The sequence below is a fragment of the Mugil cephalus genome, chromosome 19 (genome assembly GCF_022458985.1).
Source record: "Mugil cephalus isolate CIBA_MC_2020 chromosome 19, CIBA_Mcephalus_1.1, whole genome shotgun sequence".
Classification (NCBI taxonomy): domain Eukaryota; kingdom Metazoa; phylum Chordata; class Actinopteri; order Mugiliformes; family Mugilidae; genus Mugil; species Mugil cephalus.
In genome coordinates, this window is record NC_061788.1 from 8,060,295 (window position 1) to 8,084,775 (window position 24,481).

At 42.7% G+C, this 24,481-nt stretch overlaps 1 protein-coding gene across 1 annotated transcript in view; it reads left to right on the forward strand.

The window, feature by feature from the left end:
- The window catches only part of LOC124996603 (potassium/sodium hyperpolarization-activated cyclic nucleotide-gated channel 1), a 61,901-nt gene that overhangs the window by 18,073 nt on the left and 19,347 nt on the right, over positions 1-24,481 (forward strand). The window contains exons 3-5 of the mRNA XM_047569795.1: positions 8,209-8,370; positions 17,016-17,234; positions 22,936-23,082. Coding sequence (XP_047425751.1) covers positions 8,209-8,370; positions 17,016-17,234; positions 22,936-23,082 — 528 coding nt within the window. The remainder of the gene's footprint in view (positions 1-8,208; positions 8,371-17,015; positions 17,235-22,935; positions 23,083-24,481) is intronic.

Sequence of the window (24,481 nt, forward strand, 5' to 3'; positions counted from 1 at the left end):
AAATAACACTGGATGCAGCTTGAGAGAGGTGTACACACGGAAATGGTTTAGGAACAACTCAAAAAACATGAAGAACAGCACATTCACTAGATCCCAAACTGATCATGTATGTGTGGGATGATCCACAGGACAATTGACTGTATATACCATGATCAAACCCACCGTGATGTTACTCATTGGATTCTGAAGCTTGAAAAATGAAGCCCAAAGTAGACAGAGCCCATGACCACCATGTTGCATAGGCTTTACTCCGCCCACACATGGATACTCCAAATATGGACATGGGAGGTCATGTCGGACGTTGAGACCCGCCCACCCAACTCTCCACTACCTGTTAGCTCAGGCTATCGCCTAAGCTAAATTATTATTTTTTGTACCAGGCTGTAAACATTAAATATTGCTGTAAAGTTGGGCTTTTTAACACGGGGCCTCAAGTGGCCACTCGATGAACTGCAGTTTTTTGCACAAGGTGTTCATCGCTCAGCCCCCGTAGGTTGCCACTAACAGAGACAAGAAACCAGACAATGTACTGTTGCTCCACTGGTTGATTATAACGTCGTGTTGTGTATTTATTGTTGTCGACTGCACGTCTACCACAGTACACATAGTACTGAGAAGGAACTTCTATTAGAGCCGTCACAAGCTGAGCTACAAATGTCAAAGTAAAAGGAAAGGATCCACTGAAAAGCCGTGAATGTGGATGATTCACCCGGTCTAAAAATCGTGTCCCTCCGAGGCACGTCTGAGAGGGTGCGACCTCTCTGTACACCGTAATAGGAAGGGTCCATCTTGCTGATGTTTACATGAGCATAGCAGGTCACCCTGTGCAATCCAGTCAAATCCCTCCTGCACTCACATGGGCACTAATCTTCCCTGACTGCCTTCTTAGCACGGCCACGACTCAGGCTACAACACTCCTCCGTCCTCTCTTTCAGTCCATAACCAGACCTTGCTGCGTTTGCATGTCTGCTTTCTGTCTTTCTTTCTTCCTTTCTTTTTCCTTTCTTCCACCGCTCTTGCTCGTTCTGCATCTTTCCTTCTTTCTTTCTTGATGCTAAAATCTATTCTGTCCGGATTGTTATGTCACTTCAAGTTTATTTTTAAAGCAGATATACTTAATATCTTTAATGCATTATTAAAAAATGATGAATCAACGTATGGTTTTAGATCATATGTCAGTGCTGTGTTTGTGACTCTTTATGTTGCACCCAAGAGGCCAGAAAAGCTATTTATGAGGTAGTTAGTATGTTAGTATTGACTGATACTAATAAGTACTCGTTTCAAAATCTATCAAATAGCATATTTTCTGCGTATTTCACACAATATATTTTAGCGAATCCATTTGTTTCTGCACCCAGATGGAGGGGTGAATGTTGCGTGCCTCTCCATTAGCTCCCCGTCGTCTTTGTCCCCTTCCCTCTCCCCTCCATCAGCCCTCTGTCGCAGGCCGACTAACTGGGGACACTGATTTAAGTCCTGAAATGATGCTGTCAAACTGTCAGCGGCTTCGCATAACTAGACAAGCGAAGGAAAAAGGGGGGTGAAGGGGAGGGGGGGTCACGTGGGAGAACATCTGTTCTCCAGGGAGCTAGCATGTTTTTTGGACGATACGTCAGCTCCAGCGAGCTCACGGACGCACAAGAGCCACGCCGTGAGCTATAGCTCGTGTTTGGAGAGTTGCATCATTTGTTAGAGCTGATGTTATTTTGTTACCGCTGCTCATGTTACAGGTACAAATCGATAGAACAGTCGTCCGTAAATACATTTACTCGTTCGCCTGATTCTCTGAGCACCAAGGGTAGGCTTTTATAATCCTCCCAATAAATTTCTGGAGGAATATGAATAAATTAATGGCGTACATTAACAGCATACATTAATCCCTGCAGTTCCTGTATAATTACACTTAAAAGACGACTTAGAAGACTGCGTGAGTCACAATATGAGAAGTCCAGGATTCTTATATAAGATTTCAACTTGACGGTTGCAGTCCTAAGGCCAATAGCAACACAAAATTCCCACACAGCCCACCACTGATGTCCATCTTAGATGTGATCCCCGAGGCCGCGGGAGCTTCTGCCCCACGGGACGCTGCTCCGAACGGTGGAGCAAAGATTAAGGCAGAACAGAAGTGTCGAGGTTATCGCGCTCACACGACCAAAATAGACGCAGAGCGGGTGAGACAGCGGGCACAGCAGCGAGGCTGGCGGCGCGGTCTGAGGTGCTTAGGGGAAGAACAAGAGAATAATGCTGACGGACACAGAAATGATGGAAAACAGAGCAGATGAACGTCACGAACAAGAAGGGTATTTTCTCTCGTGATCGAGACGAGAGCCGACGGATGCTGGTTACCAGTAAAGCAGGAAAGACCCGCCGCAGTGAAGAACACCATCATCAACACCACAATCCTATAGTTTATCCCATTGCTTCTAAGCTCCTACACATCCCCCCCCCGTGATATTAGCATCTCTTTAGCAGATTTATTTAATGCTAAAGCTTCTGCTGAGCCATCCTCACACATTCGTAGCTTCAATTCAGCGTTCAGTTGCAGAATTCAGAGTGAATGCAAAAGAAATTTGGACCGTTTTGTGGCTTCGGGCTAGATTAGTTTTTGTAAGCTGACAAAAAACAGCTTACTTATTTTAAAAACGAGACAGCGCAGAGGGTAATGATTACATTCCAGAATGCGTTTGAGCTGCAAACGTGTGCATGTCGCTGCCAGTATTACAGCTTCACTGTCTGCGCCTTGTTAGCGTCTCGGCGAAAAACGTATGTGATTCTTTCTGCGTGAATTGCCGCTGCTACTCTGAGGCTTCGTGTGGGATGAGTCCGCGTCTCCAGGGCTGAGACTGTTCTTTGTGATCTTTTGTCTTCTCGCTGATAGTTTGGAGATGAGTGGGGATGCAACATTCCCACTCATTTCTACTCTCGAGCAATGTACTGAAAGCTATAGCACATACGGCATAAAAGAATGCCTTTCATATTCAAATCCATGTGAAATGAGACCGCGCGATGCTGATTCAGCTAATCTGGTGAATCTTGCATCATCTAGCTATTTCTGGTTGTTCCCTTTCTGAAGAAGGGACCCATCATTAGCATCGTTCTGAAAATTCTCATGTAGAAAATTCTAGTAACGAAATATAGAGAAGTTTCAACTTTTTAAACACAGCAATCAAATACACCATAGGTCTTCATAGGGGGTCCGTGGAGGTACTGCAAGGAAGGGTCACAAAATCTTTGGTTGATTAGATATTTTTTATATATATTTTTTTAATTTTCCCCCACAATTTCCCCCCTTAACTGTTGCACATGTTGTTACATTGATAGGGTAAATATAATAGCAACATAGCCTGCCCCATATATTTTACCAGCTTTTCCAGGACACCACATGTGGTTTCCGATAGGAATTAATGGTTGAATTCTATACATATACAGAGCCATGTGGAAATGAGGCCTGACGCACTAATAGACTAGGTGTCGCTCCATATTCTGTAAGCCATCATATGCATATCAATACACAATATATAAACCAGTCAGCCACAACGTTACGGCCACTGACAGGTGAGGTAAATAACACTGACCATCTTGTGACAATCCAATGTTCTGCTGGGAAACTGTGGATGTTACTCAGACATGCACCACCCACCTAGACCAGACCACTCACCCCCACCCCACAGCACCGACACTCCTTGATGGCAGCAGCAGCCATCCCCAGCAGGATGCAGCCTGACACAGGCACACACACACTAAGATGGTTTAGAAACAACTAAAAAACAAAAACACGAAAAACAGCTCAAGGTGGTGACTTGGCCTCAAAATTTGCTCGAAGTATGAGTGGAATGATCCACAGAGGTCCATACCCTCAACCCTCGGGACCCGAAGGCCCCCACTTAGACAACACAGGACATTTATTTTTACAGTCCACACATAGCACATATAAGCACATATAACACCCAACACAACTCACAATATCACAAATATCAGACAACGGTAACCTCAGAGACATGACGACGGAAAGGAAAAACCCTCCACCTCCCGCTGAGGCTGTGGGGATGAAGTCATAAATTCTACCACTGATTACAAATGCATGAAACCAACATAATAATCCAACAGTACATAACTCTGACAGGGGCCATTGTGCATCATGATTAGTTTTATTTTCAAAGCTTTATGCTAATAATACGTCCGTACTTTTTTTTACGTATTGCACTGTGGCTACTCTTCCATGGAGAGCACGCTTTGCTGTGCATGCAAACGCGGTGAAGAAATAATCACAATCTCCTTTAAAATGCTCTTTGCGGTATGAATAGATCACTACTTGTTTTCTGCCCGTGTAAATATCCCATTGATCAGCACCTGCCTTTTTAATTAAGTCTCTGGCCACAAATTACTGCTGGGCCTCATTACCTAAATGTACTGCCTCGGTGCTCCAGCTTTTTAATGCAGACGGTGTTTCTGCAGATGTGAATTGGCAGGAACCGAGAGCTACACGCACAACGTTGCTCGAAAGGCTTTTTTCTCTCCCGCACTCGTGCACAGTCTGGTCTATTCTCGTCTGTAGTATAAACAGATCTGTGGACCGAACAGCTTCTCCAAGCACACACCATGTCGCCCGAAGCTCTTAAATAATGTCAACTCTGTTTATGTTTATTTGTTGGCGAACTATACATTAACATGACTATGCACTGCACATTACAGCCACATGAATTATAATTACTTCCAGCGAGCTGCTTTCATCCGGAGGAAAGAAAAGTCCATATTTAGCTTTGTCTGTCGATGCTCTTTTTTTCCTTTTTTTTATTAAATGCCTAATAACTTTTTGTCGCCTATAGAAAAAACACAGCAGTGGAAAAAAATAATAATAAAAACATGACACTAGCAAAGTCCCAGCGATAGTATGATTTTTCACATCCAAGTTCAACTTTAATTTTGTGATTAAGGGGAACTAAAAGCGATCCAAGAGGAGATTTGCAAGACGATGTTAAGCGGGAGAATTCCAGATTTTCCTGGAAGCAGTTTTGTTATCCTTCAATGTAATAGCCAGTGGTGGATTTAATCCCCTCAAATTAGTCCCATGCTAATCCTCTCTAACCTCAAACAGAGGTCACTCGTGTCCAATTTGAAGATGCATAAAGAACACTTTGTAACCGCGTGACCGAGGCCCACAGCTCGGCCGAGAGTAATTCCCCCTGTCTGCTCTTTTCTCTGCATGTCACATTTAAAATATCCTATAGCACATGCATCCACCTGACAGGCTGCAGTCGCATCAGCTCTTTAAAAGTTTAGAGGATCTCAATGATTTTAAACTTAAACTTGAAACTTTGCCACATATTGAACATTATGGCCGGCACTGATTGGAGTTCTCCATAGAAGTGCATGTAAATATATATATATTATACCTGGCAGGTATTATTGGGGAACTCTCCCGTCCTCCCCTCTACCGTACTGAATGTGAACCAGCGCCTCTGCTGGCTGGACGCGAGCGTCATGTGACTTTGTGTCGCTATCATATCACATTTTGGCTGTTTGTCTCCGCTGCATTAGAGGATTATAGTGACCTACGCCCCAGTCAAATTTAAGCTTGACGCACTTAATTTTAAGCGTACATTCAGCCAAAATCCAGCCAAAAGAGAGCACTGGTGGCGCTTCTGATTCTGTGTCAGTCGTACCTTTTCCTGCAGTGGTGCAGTTTAGGAAAACTTCACAATGGCGAAAACTTACTACGTACTGAAGGTTGGCCTCTGTGATCCTCTGACCCGACCGCTGAGCTCCACCTGGAGCCACGTCCATTCAGAACTCTATTAATAAGCACCTACCTCGTGGCAACCAGACCTTTTTGCAGCCATGCCCCAAAATATAAACCCAAACAAACTCCATGTTGTTTTAATGAGTTTCAACATTTTTTTTTTTACCCCCTCCTCGGCCTCTGTGTCTCGACGTGACCCGAAACTTGCAGAGGCTTAACTACAAAGTTAGTTATAAAACCTCTCCGCCCTTCACACACATCGCCTCATCACCTGCCCTCAAAAAAACTCAGATTTTTCAGACATCTTTTTGACTATGCATCAGTTTTAAGGAGGAAAGTGCAGACGGGGAGTTGACTCTTTTCTGTTCCTGCCCGCTGTGAATAATTTGCAATTCAAAGCGAGACCAGACGCCAGTTTGTGTTTTACAGCAACCCTTCCAAGAATAAGAACCTTTGCAGTTACCTCCCGCCTTTGTTTTTGCCTATTGTTCTTTCCTAGTATGACATTAAACTGCAGATATAGACGAAGAAGAAGAGATACTGGGTGCACCGAGACAGCTGTCCTGCAAGCTAGTGGCTAATTTTAGCCTTTCAGGGCAGTGCACCATATCTCCCTGCGGACGAACTGAACCATAGAGGGATCTGAGCATCAGCTCGGGCTCTTGTTCTCTCCTCTGTTCTGTGTGTGGACGCTGTCCTTTGTGGAGAAAGGTTACAGGACAGTCACAATGGAATTGGGGTGGAGAGACGAGGATTCAAAGAGCTTTTAAAAACACCTGGGGTTCCGTGGGGCGTTTCGCGGCAGAGGTTGCATACAAATGGAGAAAATGGTATAATTATATCAGAGCACATATCAGCACAGTCCAGAGTCCAGCTCAGATTTTAATCCGTGAGAATAGGAAACGTCCTCGGAAATACGGTCCAACAATGTGAGTATTTTTATAAATTCGCAGGTACACAAACCACGAAAAGAAAACGCAGACAACATTGGAATAAATATAGAACTAAGAGATAAATATAGCAAAGTATGATATTAACGTAAAATATGTCGGTAGAAAATAAAACGTGTAATAAAAATGAAAGTATTGCTTTATTAAAAGATGACAGCTTGTTCTCTGTATGTGCAAATAATAGATAGAATGTTAATACATAAATGTACTGTACCTTTACACAGATTTCCAATATTGTGTGGCACCATGAAGTCTGGCATTATTTTCTTGTGTTTTAAACTTTTAGAAGAACTTCCTTCATAATATAGGTCTTCAACAGGGATTCCACGACCCCTAGGGGATCCGCAGAGGTACTGCAGGGGGGTGTAGAATCTTTGGCTGATTAGACATTTTTTTTATATATAGAGAGAGAGATTTTTATTTTTTTTAATTTGCCCCTACAATTTTACTTTATTTATCTTTCAGTCAACATTATTTGAATAGTGTATCATTTACAAAATGATAATAATAAAGTATACTTATAAATAGCAGCAGGTTGATTTTAATACAGAGAACATATAGTAGGTACAGGGTTCCTGCTTAGTCTTTCCATCGTCCTTGGCCTAAAAAACGGCGAAGACCCCTGCTTTATAAATTCACCATAAATTCACCATTCAGATAAAAAAAAAAGTTTATGATGACGCGGTGAACCAATCAAATTGTCATTACATTTATGATAAGCAGAATGGGTAATTAACCGGAGAAGAAAAGCCGTCGGCTTAAAAATAGATATTAATTACCTGAAAATCACAATCTTTCAATTCAACAAACTGGGAAATGAGGCAGGTTTATTATGCAAAACGGACCAATCAGTGAGCGTCTTTCTCCCACATTAACTCTTTTTTAGGAGGACAAATTGAGCCTCAGTATGTGGAAGATTACGCAACAACTAACCTGGAAACAAGTCATTTGCTTCTAATGCTAATGAGGAAAGTCTGAATGGGCGCCACAGCCAACCAGGCGTGAGTCAGCTCTCCTCAGCCAGATCTAATGTAAATGAAACCGCTTCTCGTTGCAGATATGCCCGCTCACCCCGCGGATGACTTTCTATTCTGGAGCCACTTAAACGGAAATTGCACCTGCAGTAATACTTGTCCCACCTCATGACATTTAAACACACTCACTGGCTAATTATTCCAGAGGTCTGCACCCTCGTCATCATTCACCCCACTCGCTCCGGGTTACCCACGCTGTCCCGTGTGTTTGTTTTGGAAGGCAGCCATGTTGAATTATGAACCGCTCAACATCTGTGGGTGCGCATGAGCTTCAAAGGTGACCTCATACTTTGACGTTTCTTTTCTTACCTCTGAAACAGCGTTCGTGTAACGTTTCAGACGAGAACACGTCTGAATCCACCACTGGACGTGTCTTGACTGCACTTGGGTTTGATGTATGAGTGTTGCAACAAACGAGATATTGATGAGGTCTAACTCAGGTCCCCGTCTCTCTCCCTCTCTCTGTCTTTCTCCCTGACAGATTTTCCATATGACCTATGACCTGGCTAGTGCGGTGGTAAGAATATTTAATTTAATAGGGATGATGCTGCTTCTGTGTCACTGGGATGGCTGTCTTCAGTATCTGGTGCCTCTCCTCCAAGACTTCCCCCCTGACTGCTGGGTGTCCCTAAACGGTATGGTTGTAAGTATAACATATTCTTCTCTTTTCGTTTGTTATTTTTGAAATCTGACACACATCTGTATGAACTGCAACTGCTTCTGCTCTGGTTACCTGCACCTGTCAAGCTTCCCGCGCTAATAAAATATAGGAATAAAAGTGTCACGATTAGCTCTTAAAATCATCAGGAATTTTTGAAACAAAAAGCTCAGACCGAGGGAGATGAAAGCAAGTTTCCCACTTGAGTTAAAGGTTGTTTAAATACGCCCTGTAACGGCTGCATCGTGCTAACACTGAAGTGGCCAACCTCCTCCTCATCTATGTAGAAAACATGGAACGAAAGTTGTGTCCTCACATTTAAGCAGCAGCAGCAGCAGGAGCAGCATGACTCAGCCCTAGCGCTGTAACACGGTTCGACAAATAAACCAGGCATCCTTAAAGGATGCATTTATTAGAGTGGGCCCCTAAATGATTAAATGGGATGAAAATATGTTTGGAATGAGTCCAGTATTGAGCAACGGTGCTACAATCAGCTACTGCTCACTGGCTTCAGTGTGAAACAGGGGTACGTTTGTCCACACATCACTAAGAGTACTTGTTTTCACCGGTGACATGCCCAGACTGTATAAATACTCCAAAGACAGATAAAACTCTGTGGATAAACTAATCATTTTAATCCGACCATTATCTAATTTAAGGCACATTGACGAAATACTAACGATGCAACCTTTTGTCAGGGAGGCTTGTGTGTAAGCCTCGATGAACATGATCGAACACGTACACACCGAACACCCAAGACGCGGAGCACCAACCAACCATGAGCGGTCCACGCCGTGTGTTCATTTTTTTTGACAAGAGGGAATAAAAATCTGTTATTTTATGTCAAAGCTCATAGTCGCGTGTACGAAACACGCGGAAATCGTTTGCGGTTACGCCTCTCGTGCAGACAGCCGGATTCATCGGATCGGAAATGCAACTGGTCCCCGGTACAAGTGGAAAAACATGCTGCCGCCGCTGCGCCGGCTTCGGTTTGCGGCCCCCTGCATTTCCCCCGAGACTGTTTTTGCACAGAGTGTTCTCTGTAGCTTCCCTCCTCCCGTTATTTCTCTTGAGATGGGGTCAAATGGAGCATGGCCGCTCCCCTCTGAGCGACGTGGTCGTGCAGAAGTGTGCGCGAGCCTGCGGGGTATCACCGATTCTAAATGCCCGTCCGCGGAGCTCTTCCGCCTTCTCGTCTCCCCCTCCGCCACAAACATCCATACGTGCTCACACACGCACACTCGCTCGCTCGGAGGCATCAGACCCGGAGGTGCAAATGTCAGCTCTCCTCAGCATCACAGCTCAGTCTTATCTTTACTTTGAGGCAGTGAGTTGCCCAAGAGAGTTAAGTACCAGCTAACATGTGTTATTCATCCAAATAGACTGTTTGTGTTTGCACTAAAAAGAATTTGCAGTCACGCAATTTCCCACATAACTGTTACAATTCATCCCTGCTAATGGTTGGATGTTGTACACAAACAGGCAGCTCTTTACGTGTTGTTTTTCTTTCTTTTTTCCACTATTTACTTTTAATTATGAAACTTAATGATGAACATTTGTATTGAGTGTTGTTACTCTCGCTCAGAATGGGTCGGAAACATTCCCCCCTCTCATATATGCAAATCAATATGAAAGGGAAGTCGGGTAAAAGGCTAATTTGCTGCCCCCCTGTGCAGCAGGATCATTTGCGCCGCGAGGAGGCTGTAGCTGCAGACTGCAAAGGAGTCCTGAAACAAAGGCTGTGATTGACTAATGTAAACTGTAACAGGATGAAACTGTAGCTGTAGCCTGAGAGTTTGTCTGGAGCGGCTACGTAAAGGATAACGAGCATCGCAGCACTTTCGCGACTTCTTGTGCCGGTGAATGATGACTACCTCACAAAAATCCATCAAAGGAAATCAAAGGATTTGTTGTTTTATTTTTATTTTTTCTTCTAGTTTTACACTTTTGGCCACACCGCAGCCATTTTTAGGAATTTAATTTGGACTCTAGAATGGTTTAAGCTACCGAAAACTTCACAAATCACTGCAATGGCACATATGGGTTGTATTTCATCATTTCAGACTTTATCAAACTGGTTGACATTTTTAATAATTGCGTGAACGCCATGAATTTCGTGTTGTGAACAGGATTGTGTAGCATTTATTGGTAACCAGTATTAATGTTTAATTCTATCTATGCATCAAGACAAAAACAATGAAACTTAAAAAGGTATTCAAAATGAATACTGATTTTAGAAAATTATTTGGGAACTACAATAGATTGGAAGTTAGTGGCAATATATTCATAGATTAATAGTTAATTAATAGGAATAATAAGTTACAAAGTTCCAGGTAATTAGAGAATTCGCTGCATCTCTTCTGTGACGCTTAATATTTTTAGGTTATGAATATGAGCCGGACAAAGTGCTTTATAACATTGTAATGGCCATTTTGATTTAATACTGAAATTGACTGCAACTCAGACCAAACCACTTTAAGAGAAATTCCCAATTAATCCAAAAAAAATATACCAGCCCTATAAACAGACATACTGGGGGAAGAGATCCCTGTAAATGCCAGCGGTACTCCAGCTCCTGACCAGCCGGCATACTGTTCCCGACTGTGATGTGCTAGAATGAGCAATTTGTGGAATCTTTTCCCTGTGGATCTGTGCAGAAGCGGAGGCCTGTGTGCTGACTGCAGTCTGGCAAATCCAAAGTGATAAGGCCAGCCCACATGTGGGATCCCTCTTCTGACACCATCACAGTGCATTAGCCTTCATAAGCTAAACATCTTGATAAGATATTATTCCCCTCTGTTTGCTGCACGACTAAAAAACACACACACATACAAAAAAAAAAAAACACATGATGTGATTCTTTGTCCTGCGAGGAGCTGTCAGTTTAATGTATGAATTAAAAGTCTTTGACCTGCGTCTGTTCGAGAATGAACTTTAAAATCACACTGCTTCTTTATTTCCGTCGCTGGCTCTGTACTTTCTGTCCCCAGCCGCGTGTAGAAGAGTGAGGCCAACGAGAGCTGCAGATACTGCTGAGTGGCGCAGCACATGGTGTAGGGCCGTTATCGTCTTGACTAATGGCCTGAGAGTAGCTTCTTACTCTTTAGAGGCTGCATTTACTTAATCACCAGACAAGATAATGCCGCTGTCACTGCGCTGGCTCAGGTTAGAGGCTGATGTGCCGTTGCGCTGGTCTGCATGTGCGGCACCGAAGACATGTGTTCAGGAGCATGTGTGTTTCCCTGAGTGTCCGTTTCCTTATGTGAGGAGACAGGGCAGTGCTGATGCTTCACGTCTCGGAGAGCGTTAGAGACAGACTCAAACTGAAGGTGGACACAGACGCACAAACAGAGAGGCCTTGCTAACCATGAATAACAGCTCTTCAGCATCACTCACCCTTCCTGGCTCCTTTTGTCCCCGGACCACCCACTACATTCCCATCTAATTTCTTTCCAACCTCCTGAATGAGTCACTTCCAACAGCCAAGCTCCGTACTGAGTTTATGAATTAATCAGACTTCCATTCCCTCAGCACTTCGCTGAGAACAAGCACTGGTTACTCCTAGTAACATGCATGACTACTTTTGTTTACAGCTTCTTTTTTTTTTTCCTTTTTTTTTGTTTAGTATTCGATGCAGAGAAGATTTGATTTGTTGAAACCAGTCCTTAGGTCTTAGCTGATAGTAGGAGGGTTTAAAAGGGGCTGTCTCAGGAAACAGTTGCCTATTTTTTTAAATTAACACAGAATTGCATCTAATGTCTTTAGAAGATACCTCCTAACAACTAGAGCAAGCCGACATTTTTTCTAGAAAACGATTAGCAAAATCAGCAAAAATTTGGTTACGCCACAAACAAACCAACATAAAAAAATGCATGGAAACCAAGAGAGATCTCTCCAAAATAAAGAAATAAGGAGAAAACTGACTGGCGAGAAACATTCATGAGGACTGCAACAGGCAAGATGCAAAAAAATACAAACAAACAAACAAACATATGAAAGTGTTTTCTTGCTAGCTTACAGTTCGGTGCTCGCGGAGGCCTGCAGACCCCTTCGCTTCCTCCGTTGTGGTCAAAGACTGTTGTGCCTTCTGTGCACTCCCAGGGAGAACAGCTTGCAGTTTGATTATGTAATTGTAAAAATGAATATTGTGCATCGCAAGCAGGGACAGCTTGTCTGGTTTTAGGAGGGTTACGTGAATGAATAATTAAATCTATGGGATGTTTTGCTCATTTAGCTGCTTTCTTTGTAGATATGGAAACCACAAGGTCAGGGGAGGAGTTACCAGAAACAGAAGAAAATAAATAAATAAATAAATAAAATGGGAATGTGTGAAATATATTTGTGAAATAAATCATTAAAATGTGTATGTACATGGTCATGGTAGCAGCCCACGATAACGTTACCACAGAGACAACGTGTGAGCCTAAAGACAATTTAGAAACACCAATTAACCTTTGGACTGTGAGGGCGGCAGGTTTGAACCCAGGATGTTTCTTGCCGTGAGGCACTGCCAAGCTACACATGCACAAAAAATAAATACATTAAAAAAAAACATGCTTTACTCTAAGAGTATTCACACCATTAAAACTCTTCATATAAGAAATCACAAGGAGGCAAAGACAAAAATAATTAATAATTCCAAAAAAGTAGCAGCTAGCTTTAATTGGTGCTGCAGTGAAACCAGTTTAAATATTAAAATCAACGTGCATCTATGAGGACACAAATGAGAAGCAACACTAGTGTTGTTAAGAGGTCAAATCCCTGTTCTTAGCAGCAGCGTGTTACATCCTGTTAGTTTCATAGTTGTCGGTATAAACAACAACTGGCGCCTCTGGGTCACAACACCGGCACCGGTGAATCAGCAATTACCTCGCCGGTCACATAACCAGTAACGTCTTGTTGGAGGCACAGTTTTGCGACTAATGATTCAAAATGTTCAAAATGATATTTGGAGAATAGGGTGGGAATTAATGAAGTCTGCGAATTCACTTTAGTGTTGTAAGACGAATACGCAATATCTGATGTCACTTGTTTTGTTGTGTTGCATCCAGAGCTTAATTATGTTTAGAATAACTCTCTGGAGGAACTGAATAAATCTGCTGCGTTAATGAAACTGTTAAAATCAAAGGGGGCTGTAGAGTTTTGGTGAAAACAAAGGAAACTGCATTTCTGAACATGCAATAAGAGTGCAGTGACTCACTCTTCGCCAAAGACAACCACACGGGTTTCCAGTATGTGATTGGAGATTTACAGCTCTGTTCGCTTTTCATGTAGAGGAAAAAAATACATATTTACATCCATCCATTGATTACTACCACTGTATTAAGTCTGCGTCTGCATGCTGTAATCCTAATGCTATGCTGCTATGAGTCACGCCATCATGGCAGCAAAACTGTAAGCAATCAAGCACACAAAACAGTCAGTAAAGAACGGGGATGAGAAAATCTGCAACGCTGCGGCGCTCACTTGAGACATGTTTTCTTTGTGTTCGACTGAGAACTCTAGTCAAGAGCATTTTGCAGACATTATTATTGTAATAAAAACTGCCAGACGTCAAATGAAAGAAACAAGACCTTTGTTGGCGGTCTGATTGGTCTCCTGACTAAAACTCAGAGGGTTCTTCTTATATTCCGAGATTAGCTAAACGCTAGCACTAGCAACAGCATCCATTCCCAAACAAACATTTTAAAAACCTGTAGACCTGGTTATCTTAGTTAAAGTTGACAGTTGGCAGGTGGACTAAAAAAAATACAAATAAAAACTGCAAACTGGTTAAACAAAAAAAGCCAAGTCTGCTAAAGTTAGCATGGTTGCTAACATTAGCTGTAACTGTAACTTAGCAATAAGTCCTCTGGTCGGTAGTTAATTGCTTCTGCCAGATTGCCCAACTGGAAATGATGCATTATATTTACCTGCAATTTACAACTTTCCACTCCTTTAGAGGTATCATAGAAATTATCTACAATCGTCTGCATAGGCTACACTACGCCTGGCGTCCAACATTAATCTGACAAGACAAAACAACGCATTCAGAAGCAGACATCTTTCAACCATTAGTCACTTGATGTCTGTACCTTGGAATATGTGAGAGTAATTTATGATACTTTCATGAAACAGAATCACTAAGTGTTGTGAGTCAGATAAAAGAGTAGTGCCGCCGTATAATTAAAGTGATCTTTTGAGTGTCGGGACTTGATTTGCATATTATTCTATGTTATAAAAAGCATTCCCACACATAATACCTTCAGATAAATTGTAGTGCTGGTCAGTGATTAGTGAACGCAGCAAATTCTATGGTAGGTGGCGAGCTCAGATCAAATTAAGGCGATAAAACAAATAAATACGAATAATAGTGTCTACGGTGAATACACTGTAGATGCAGTAATTTCAGGAGATACACAGGGATGTCTGCTCTCTGGCTAGTTTAAATTACTTGATGCCGCTTCTTCAGACACTGATATTACATAATGTGATTATACATAACTTTAATACCGTCCATTTTGTGGTATCTGAATCAATACCTCCCATGATGCCTTGCTCCTTTACTCTTTTGTTATTGTTTTGAATGAGCAGAAATTTCATACCATGCATTTTAAAGCAGGTGAGCAGATGATAACGCACCCTCCCCTCTCCGCCCGCCCCTCCCTCCCCCAGAGCAGCAGCTTCATCCTTTGGTATGAACACAAACAAATATCAGATTCAGAAATGTGACATACACACGGTGCAACCCACTGTGATATCCATCCCCAAGCCCTTCATGACACACACACACACACGCAAGGACAAAGGGCAAAAGGTGCACTGAGTCACACCAGCTTGACTGATATCATCTGACAAAACTAGGTTTTTATGCTTTTCCATGCATGCAAATGTGTCAGCACAAACATAGTGCGGTGTTGCTCGGCGCACAGTCGTCCACCGACTCGGCCGCACATGCAAAATGTGCACATGTGAAATGACATCAAAAGGCCGCTGACCTCGCAAATGGTACTTGTACCAGTTGCATGGCTGGGTGCATTTGTCCTGTGTAAACAGATGACTCAGGGTGTGTGTTATATGCTACAGTGAATTTATATATTTTTTTTTAAACTGCTGTCTATCTATTTTGTTTTGGAACTGGACTGTGATGAAATAGCTCATCTAATTATCACAAAGCTTTTAATCAGTCTCTGGAAAACACAACTAGTCAGCGCGAGGATGAGAAATGATGATGATTCATCAAGGGCACGTGGTTAGCTGTACATTTACTCATCATGGAGTCAGGCAAAACGGAGACAGACGTGATGAAATGCGCTATATAATCACGTGGAACTATGCCAGCTGATGGGACATACAGAGATTAACTTCATTGTCCAGAGGTTTCGTATTCCTTTCATTAGCCGTTCAATTGAGAGGGAGATATTATTCAGTTGGAAGCACTTCCTCAGCACTTCTGCTTTTTACGAGAGGTGACAAGAGTCAGCAACTTGGCTGCGACTGCGAGGCCTGGCTGTCGCTTTGTCTCCAGAAAGGAACGCACAAGGTTTCACAGATACAGCCTCGACAGGCCCTTGCCCGCTAGAAATTCTGGACATCTCACACTTTCAGATTTGACATGTACTGCGTTAATGAGCCATCTTTGGGGACAAGTCGTTTTTTTGGAGGCAACCTCAAGTGGCCATTAGAGCCAGATTTCTGCACTTTATTTTGCATTAGCTTCATTTCCCGGCCGTGGCCAGTTTCTGCTTGGTATAATCATGCAAAAGATCCTGTTAGCAGGGTAACCACCAGCTCCATGTTGGCCAAGACAGCAGTACACGCCACGCTTTCCCCTTGGCGTCAACACAGCGAAACAAGGTTTTGCAAAAGCTTCATTTTCCTAAAACTGAATTTGATGAAAGGCAAGAATGAATACATAAAGAAATCCTGCTGTTTTCCCCCTCTGAACGTGCCGAAAGAAGTTTATGAAACTTATTTTCCCAGCCAGTAATCAGCACCTTTGTCAAAAACTAATGAACAATTATATCCGGTGATCTTCAGTTCCCTTCTGCTTGGCTGCCTCTCTCCTCGTTTTCAAGGCAGCAGTGACTGATCAGGTTCTTTTCAAACAACTTTGCCTGAATAATGACGAGTCGACAGTGAATTACCTCTAATAGTCCAAGCTGCACACATTATCGGATAACAGGGGACTCATGAACCCCTACTCCAGATATGATTGAGTAGTTAAAAGTCAAACGGGATGAGAACACACACCAAATCTCAGGTGGAGAAATCTGCTTAAATAGCTGCTGCACAGAGAGCAAGACAGTCCTCTAGGTGCCCCTTGCTGTGAGTGATGCCCTGGGCTTCATGTGAAAGGGTGACTTCTGTGAATGATGCGAGTTTCTCTTAAATGTGAAACCGCTTACCACCCTTTGGTGAGCGGAAAAACAAAAGGTAGAAAGTTCATTCGCTCAGTGTGGGCACTGGCCTCAGAGGCATGGAGAATGTGTTGGCAGGACGTTCGGTTGAGTTCAGTGATCCATCAAAGGGAAGCCAGTCTTTCCGTTCTGCCTGCTGGAGAGCCTTCCCCTCTCTGCCTCGCCTCGCAGTAAATCCCCCCAAACCTCTCTCTTGTCTCTCCGTTCCTCTCCATCTCTCCCTCCTTGCAGAACGTTTCCTGGGGTAAGCAGTACTCTTATGCCCTCTTCAAAGCCATGAGCCACATGCTGTGCATCGGGTACGGAGCCCGGGCGCCCGTCAGCATGTCCGACCTGTGGATCACCATGCTGAGTATGATTGTGGGTGCCACGTGCTACGCTATGTTTGTGGGCCATGCGACAGCTCTAATCCAATCACTGGACTCCTCACGCAGGCAGTACCAAGAGAAGGTAAGAATCACCCTTCAGCATAAATAATAATAACAAGGTGAGATGAAAAAGAAGACCGGGCACTGTTAGTGATACTTTAAACAGCAAGCTGCATGATAGGATGTGCAACTCTTAAATGCATTGCTGTTTAAAGGTAATTAATGCCAATAGCGCAGTATTAATCTGAGAGATTTGCTTGTTCTGACTGTAGAAATCCCCTGATCGTTCAGTGACTCTGTGAACCAATGGGACGATGACAAGGCAAGAGGATTTTCTCTATTAAGTAGATCACTTAAGGCCAATGGGGTCAAGGAGGTCCATGACATGACCAGCCACCTCAGTGTCCGCACGCTGCCAGTGAACACATTTTTATTATTATTTCCCGTTCATTTCAGCTACAATTACATAATAATAATATATATATATATAATTTTTTTTCCACATGGAAAGTGATTATCCAGCGTTTCAACTGAGCCACCATCTGTGAACCCGCTGAGGGGCCTGGGCAATTCCCAGAACACCCGGCCATGACTGATGCGCTCCGTGTTCGCACGCAAGAACCCCTCAAACTTCGCATGTGGCTCCTGCAGAACTCCATGTGTTGTAGAGCAGGAAATTACATCAGGCAGTGTATGTCTTTATCCGCTTGGTTTTAATTAAAATGAACAGCTGATCATTAATCTTATTATAAAACTAATAGAATGCAATGCAAACAGTTTGTAAAAGGAAATATGGACAATGAGTCAAGCATTGATCAATTAACAGAAATTATCTTGGAAATTCATCTTCACCTATTCAAGTTTTAAGTTACTAATATAATTGTTGAATCTATTGGTTGGTTTTGGGTTGGGTGCCTTAGAAATACTTGCACCAAGCATGGGACTTGAACCTGCAACCCTGAGATTAAGTCGCATGCTATACAACAAGGGTCTTCAGCTTTTTTCAATCAGCATGTAATATGCAGCCTCATTATTTTCTCAGCAGCGATAGGGCGGGGCCAACTAGGCCTTTATTAAAATATGTGGGATTCATTTTAATGTGCATTTAAAGACAGTTAAATTTGTGGGGGAAAAATAAAAAAATGTATATAAAAATGTCTAATCAACCAAAGATTTTGCGACCCCCTGCAATACCTCTGTGGACCCCCTAGGGGTCGCGGACCCCATGTTGAAGACCTATGCTACACAATATAGAGGAAACAACAACACAAATATCTGATTATGTTTAAGTACAGTTTTGTACAGCAAATCCAAGATACAATTATCATCTGTTCTCATGTTTCAGTTAACCTGCTGATATTCTTTAAAGGCAAATCTTTCATCTGTAAACTGACACACATTTAAGTCACTGAAGGTTTTCCTTTTATTTTTCCTGTTTTATCAGGTTTTCTATTAACCGACTAATCAAATAGCTGTCTAATTTGTTCAGCTCTGCAGTAAATTGAAAGATGAACAGAACAAACTGTTCGTCTCAACCTTGTCGTGTTTATCCGGACAAACAAACATGTACCGTACTTGCACAAAGGCAGGACTGCACTGATACGCAAAGTGCACATTATTCATCCTGCAGACGGCTGCAACCATAATTCTTATCGGAGCATCGACTCAGTCACCTTGGCAGTGGCTATATCAGGACATGCTAAAATACCAGTTCATTAATTTACACCCTGCTTCTAAAAGTATTTAGTGCTTTTCAATTTATTCAAGTGTGATGCTGTGACCTTGCCGGCTGCTCCCATGGTCAGTGCAATCTAGAAACGCCAGCCCTCTGTTCTTTTTGGCATGGCGTCGCAGAGCTCTTTGAAAATGGAACCAAAAACATGTCATTATGATTGCAGACTCTTGTAAACTTGTACGCCTTTGTGGAGGCGCAATAACAAGAGTCATGATTACACGCAGGCAACCCAAGCACACAAAATTAAAAACGGCTTAATCATGAAAATGGGGAAAGATGACGTACGACAGCCAAGATCACACATCCGCTACAGACCTCAGTACGATCACCGACATGATCTTCAGTATTATTCATGCTCTGACATTTGTCACGCTAATGAGCGACACGTCTACTCGTTAACTAAGGTGCTGTTGACAGAAGACGTCAATGCACTCAGGAACCTAGACGAACAGATGCAAGCGGGATAGAAGAGGCTATAAGTGAAAGGAATAATTTTATGAGTGATCATAAACAGCTAAATGGATGTCACAGCACATTCCGACAAAAAAAATTACAGATTTGCGATGTACATCTGCTTCACGGCAAATATGCTTAATCTGCATCCCATTTTATCCTTTCAACATCCCTCCAGGAACTGAACTGGCAGCTCTGCGGCTGCGAACGCCGTGTGCGTTGCTGTACGAGCCCCAGTGTGTAGCCAGATTCAGCCATGGGCTGATTTGCTGCATGGCTGTGCATATCAGTGGGGCAGGCTGAGCAGCAGCAGGGATGGGTACAGGGTGCTGAGCCTCCAGTCATTACATCTATCAGTGCCACAGCTGGGGGGTTGGAAACACGGACGGAGAGATGGATGTGGGTGTGAGGTTACAAGTTATCCAAGTCCAGAGGTTGTTTATTACAAGGACATGATGAGGAAGACGGAGGAAACGCAATCAGTCATGTCAGTAGATTCCACTTAAGTCGCTCTTCTTAACGTGACATTTTTTTTTTTTTTATTCTTGATTACAATAGCAGAAAAGAGAAAAATTGGGATTTGATTAGAGGCCATCGTTTGAAAATGTGAAAGGAAGACGCAGTAAGCAAAACGCTTCTGAGAGGAGAGGAATCAGAGAAATCATGAGAGGGGAGGAAAGGAAATGAGGGTGTAAAGTATGCATGATATCAAGACGTGCCTGCTGTGATGCCCTGGTGTTGAATCACTGGAAGAGTACAGCTGTGTGCCACTCAGCAGCTCAAGAGTTATAATTTAAGGCGCGATGAAGCTGCTCTGCATTTCACATCAATGGTTTGGAGTCTAACTTAAAGCTAGTTGGAGGAGAACGAGTTATCTGTCATAAAGTTAAAAACCGTTACTGTGACATAAATCTACAATTAAATATCACTCTCAACAGGAATACTTTAACTTCCTGAGGCCTGAGCTTCGGTTTGATATGCATTTTCAGTTTCGCCAAAGTATTTGGGATCAGTAGGACCTAAGGTATAAAAACTAAAGATCATCTTTCAACAGGAAGTAGTAGTTTTTGAAAAAATAATGTCCTCATGTGTGGACACTGGGATTATTCCATTATAAGTCACCATTGTTTGACACAATATAAAGTTGTTTATTTTAATACCTGAGCATGGCTGACCAGAATTGCGAACAATGAAATCCCAACGTCCTCAAACGAGTACTTGCTAGTTAGGGAGGTTGCAGTTCGTTGCTATTGATGAAATTTGTTTAATTTGCAGGTCACATCAAACTAGGAATGTTAAGAAGCATAAATAAGTTTTAACCATAGAATTTGATGGGGTTTTGTTCCTCGTCCACTTTTGTCCTGTGATCGTCTGTAGAATGAATCCGATGCCATACCAGCTATCATGTCTTTAACGACTTTTACCAATTTACTCTTTGCTACCACGAGACGGCAGACTAAAGTAGCAGAATAAGCTGCATTAAGACCTGCTCTTTCTTTCTATAGCTCATGAGTGCTTCGCTTGTTAAAATACTACATCCTGATTTTAGGCTATAAATGTGGACCGTCATTGTGTGCCACTTCTGGAAACGCTTCCTTTTTTCACCCCTGTAATAGCTTTGATTAATCCACAAAAACCTATTTCCCATGTAAGCCAGGAATTCAAATTCAACTTCATTTGAATGCCTCATTCTCTACATGACACAGATATTCATATAATACATTTCTGCCTATTCTCATACATTTCTCCATTGTTTACATTGCTCCAAGTTTTGGAATTGCTGCATCTTATAGATGATATAACATACATTTACATGACACTTAGGGTAACAGCATGCCCCTGGATGGATAACATCAATGGGAATTCCCCATTCAGCATGAATAAAAGTGGGTTAATTTCTTGCCAAGTGTAGGTCTGACAGACTATTTCTGGAGAAAGGGACGAATGGATGAGGAGAGACGATGACAACGTTCGTCAGCGTGGATCTAAATGGCTCAATTAGAACATAACTAGATAATAGCTGAGCAATAAAATTACAAATTAGGGTTCATGGATGAATGGAAATGTGTCATTAGGGAAACCTGAATTTCTGACTCCGTGACCCTCCTTGACCACCAGAATGGTCTGCTCCAGCCTCCAACTTCGGCTGTCTGGACTCAAAATAAATCAATTTCCCGCAAACAAAACCTTGGTCCCTTATCACCTTTCTGCAGCCGGGAGAGGAATCAATGAAGGAGCCACTGTGGCTCGAGTGTCTTCTCCCTCACTGACAAATTTCATTTCGGGATGCCGCCTGCATCTCGCTGGCCAAAGAGCCCACACTGGACTGGGCAAGCAACCTCACAGCTGCTGTTGGCTCTTAACTACTGCTACTTTACTATGATTACCAGAGGCACTACTGTGTGGGTTTTTTTTAGACGTCAGGGATGTGGAGTGGAAAGGAAGATAGTGTTCATTGCCCTGTCTGGGGTGAAATCTGCAGGGAAACAGAGGCTGATCAAAATAAATGAGCCGAAGTATCTTTCCTTTTCCTTTGAGTCAATACTTGACTTCAGGTTAATGCGGCCGGAATTTAAACTGCCGCTAAGGTTGAATTAATTACCAGATACAGGATGCGTCTTACGTCTTTGTTACTGGAAACACAGCACGAGTGGAAAAGAGCAGCGTTAAGGAAACGCACGAGGATCAGATTAAGAGCAACAATTTCCGCAGCATCTGAGGTACAATGAAATAACATGCGTGCATGACGTTCTGTTTAATACAAATTAGTCAGTGACTCCTGCTAAATGACTGGGTACTGTTCATTTTGAGAAGATATTCACACATTATCAATTGTATATTGTGGATATTTAGACAATAAAACAGCTCCCACAGGCTGGGCATACACTGAAAATGGTCCAGTCTGAAACAGCGTCTCGCGGCGCTTCGTTCTGAACGCTGTATAATCAAATACACCGGTATGCTAGTATATTAAAATTCATATTATACAGGAAAAAATACTGATATACCGGCCAGCCCTACTTTAGATACATTTGAATTTAAACAAGGAAAGAGCAGGAAAGTCAGGAAATCCCGTTGGCATCATTTTGTATTCTTAGCAAACGGTAATTATTATTATTATTGTTATAAAGAAGCGATAATTATCAGTACCATCTGGTTCCGTGCAGCTCCTCCAGTGCATCTCTCTAGGATACCGGGTATACCTTGCTAGTTCACATCAGATCATAGCTGGGTTGCCTATTAGGACCGGGCTTTCTGCATGGGTGAGATAATCAGAACTGCTACCTTGGCCTGACACAGCCCAGGGCCTGTACTCGTTCCTACTTTCCTTCACCACCTGCCTCGCTCGTTCTGCCTCTCCCTCTCTCCCCGACGCTCAGAACCAGGACATGGCACTGTGACTATGTGAGAGCACGCCTTGTCCTCAATACCGAGACACAAATATGCACTCAGCGAAAGGCTGTGTTTTTGTGCAGCGTTTGCTATTTATTTAAGGGCTTAGAGCACACAACAGATCTTTCTACACTGGTGTATATGTTACGTTTTAAAATATGTTCTTCACATATCTGCTCTCTTTGCCCCCCTCCCTCTCCAGTACAAACAAGTGGAGCAATACATGTCCTTCCACAAGCTTCCAGCAGACATGCGGCAGAAAATCCATGACTACTACGAACACCGCTACCAGGGAAAAATCTTCGACGAGGATAACATCCTGAGTGAACTCAATGACCCCCTCAAAGAGGTAAGACAGCTTCTCTCGAAAATTAATGTCAGCATTTCAGAAGCTCCGTGCCTTGGTAACGTTAATAAATCTTCAGTTTCCATCTGAAGGGTTTATTTTTAGAACAGGTAAAAAAAAAATAATAAAAAATTACACACAAAGAAGTTCCTGACAGCTTTAGATTTGGAACATGAATGTTGTTCATCAGAAGATGAACAGCGAATCTTCATTTGGCAACTTTAAATGTGCACTACTTGAACTGAGTTAACTGTCGTCTTCTCTTAGAAGGTCAGGTAAAAGAAAACAACACCAGCAAAACAGATTCTCCTCGACATCCTGAGTGAACCCAGACCGAGTGCCTGACAAGACACGAAACTATTCTGTACAGGCAGATTACCGTCACCTGTGATTAACCGCACAAACTCCAGAGCTGTTTAGCTGGTTTATTTATAATATTTACAAGTCCCGGGATCAACTGAATGAACTCAGTTCTCCACGAGGAGAGTTAATGAGAAGCAATACTGAAGTTCACGCCGAAGTCAGGGATCAGGTTTTCAGTTCTTGCCTGACCTTCTCGTATCGGCACGTTACATGGGTAATTACGCGCAGGGAGGTGGGAGAAGAGAAGAATAAAAAGCAAAGCAAGCACAGAGATCATGAGCATCTCTCTCATGTAGCCCCATTAAGTCACCTTGCAGGGTTGAATGCTGCGGTGCTGGAGGTTGCTGCGCGCTTCCAGGCCGATGCGAGGTATGACTCACAACACAGAAAGCCCTAAAGGTTAAGTTCGACGTTAGCACCGATTCCTGAACTGGTTTTATTCAGGAATCTTGGATGATATCGGTCTATTCCCTTGAGTTTTGGGCAGAGGTATTATAATCTAGGATGCAATGTTTGCAACAAAATCTGCATCCAGACAGTGCTGCACCACAAAGCCTATTCCCATGGGAATGACCAGTAAAGGAAAAACAGCCATAACAGAGCAAAACAGGACCCTGTTCACTCAGTGAATACCCTTAAGATATATGTTACATTTTAGACACTCCTTAATTATTTCAGCTTGTAATTAAGGAAATATGAACAGTTACAATTTAGTTAAAGCAAGCACATGAATGTTAATTGAATTGTGACTAAGATCATGTTATTACCCTGTAAAGCTGTTGCACGTCTGACGTCAGATTTCCACATTTTCTCCTCATTTTGTGGCCGGCGTCTTCTTCCTGGGACGACGGCCACTTCTGCGCCAGCACCTCCAAAGTCAGCCGCGCGCCCTGTTTATACCCCGTGTCTAAAAATGAAGGTCTTTATCTGATCATTTGTCACAGAAGTAGGTCACTTTAGGGCGATACGACGGGAGCACGTGTGGCCGTCCAACACATGAAATATGATGCAGCTCAGAACCAGCTCAGGATGTAGGGAG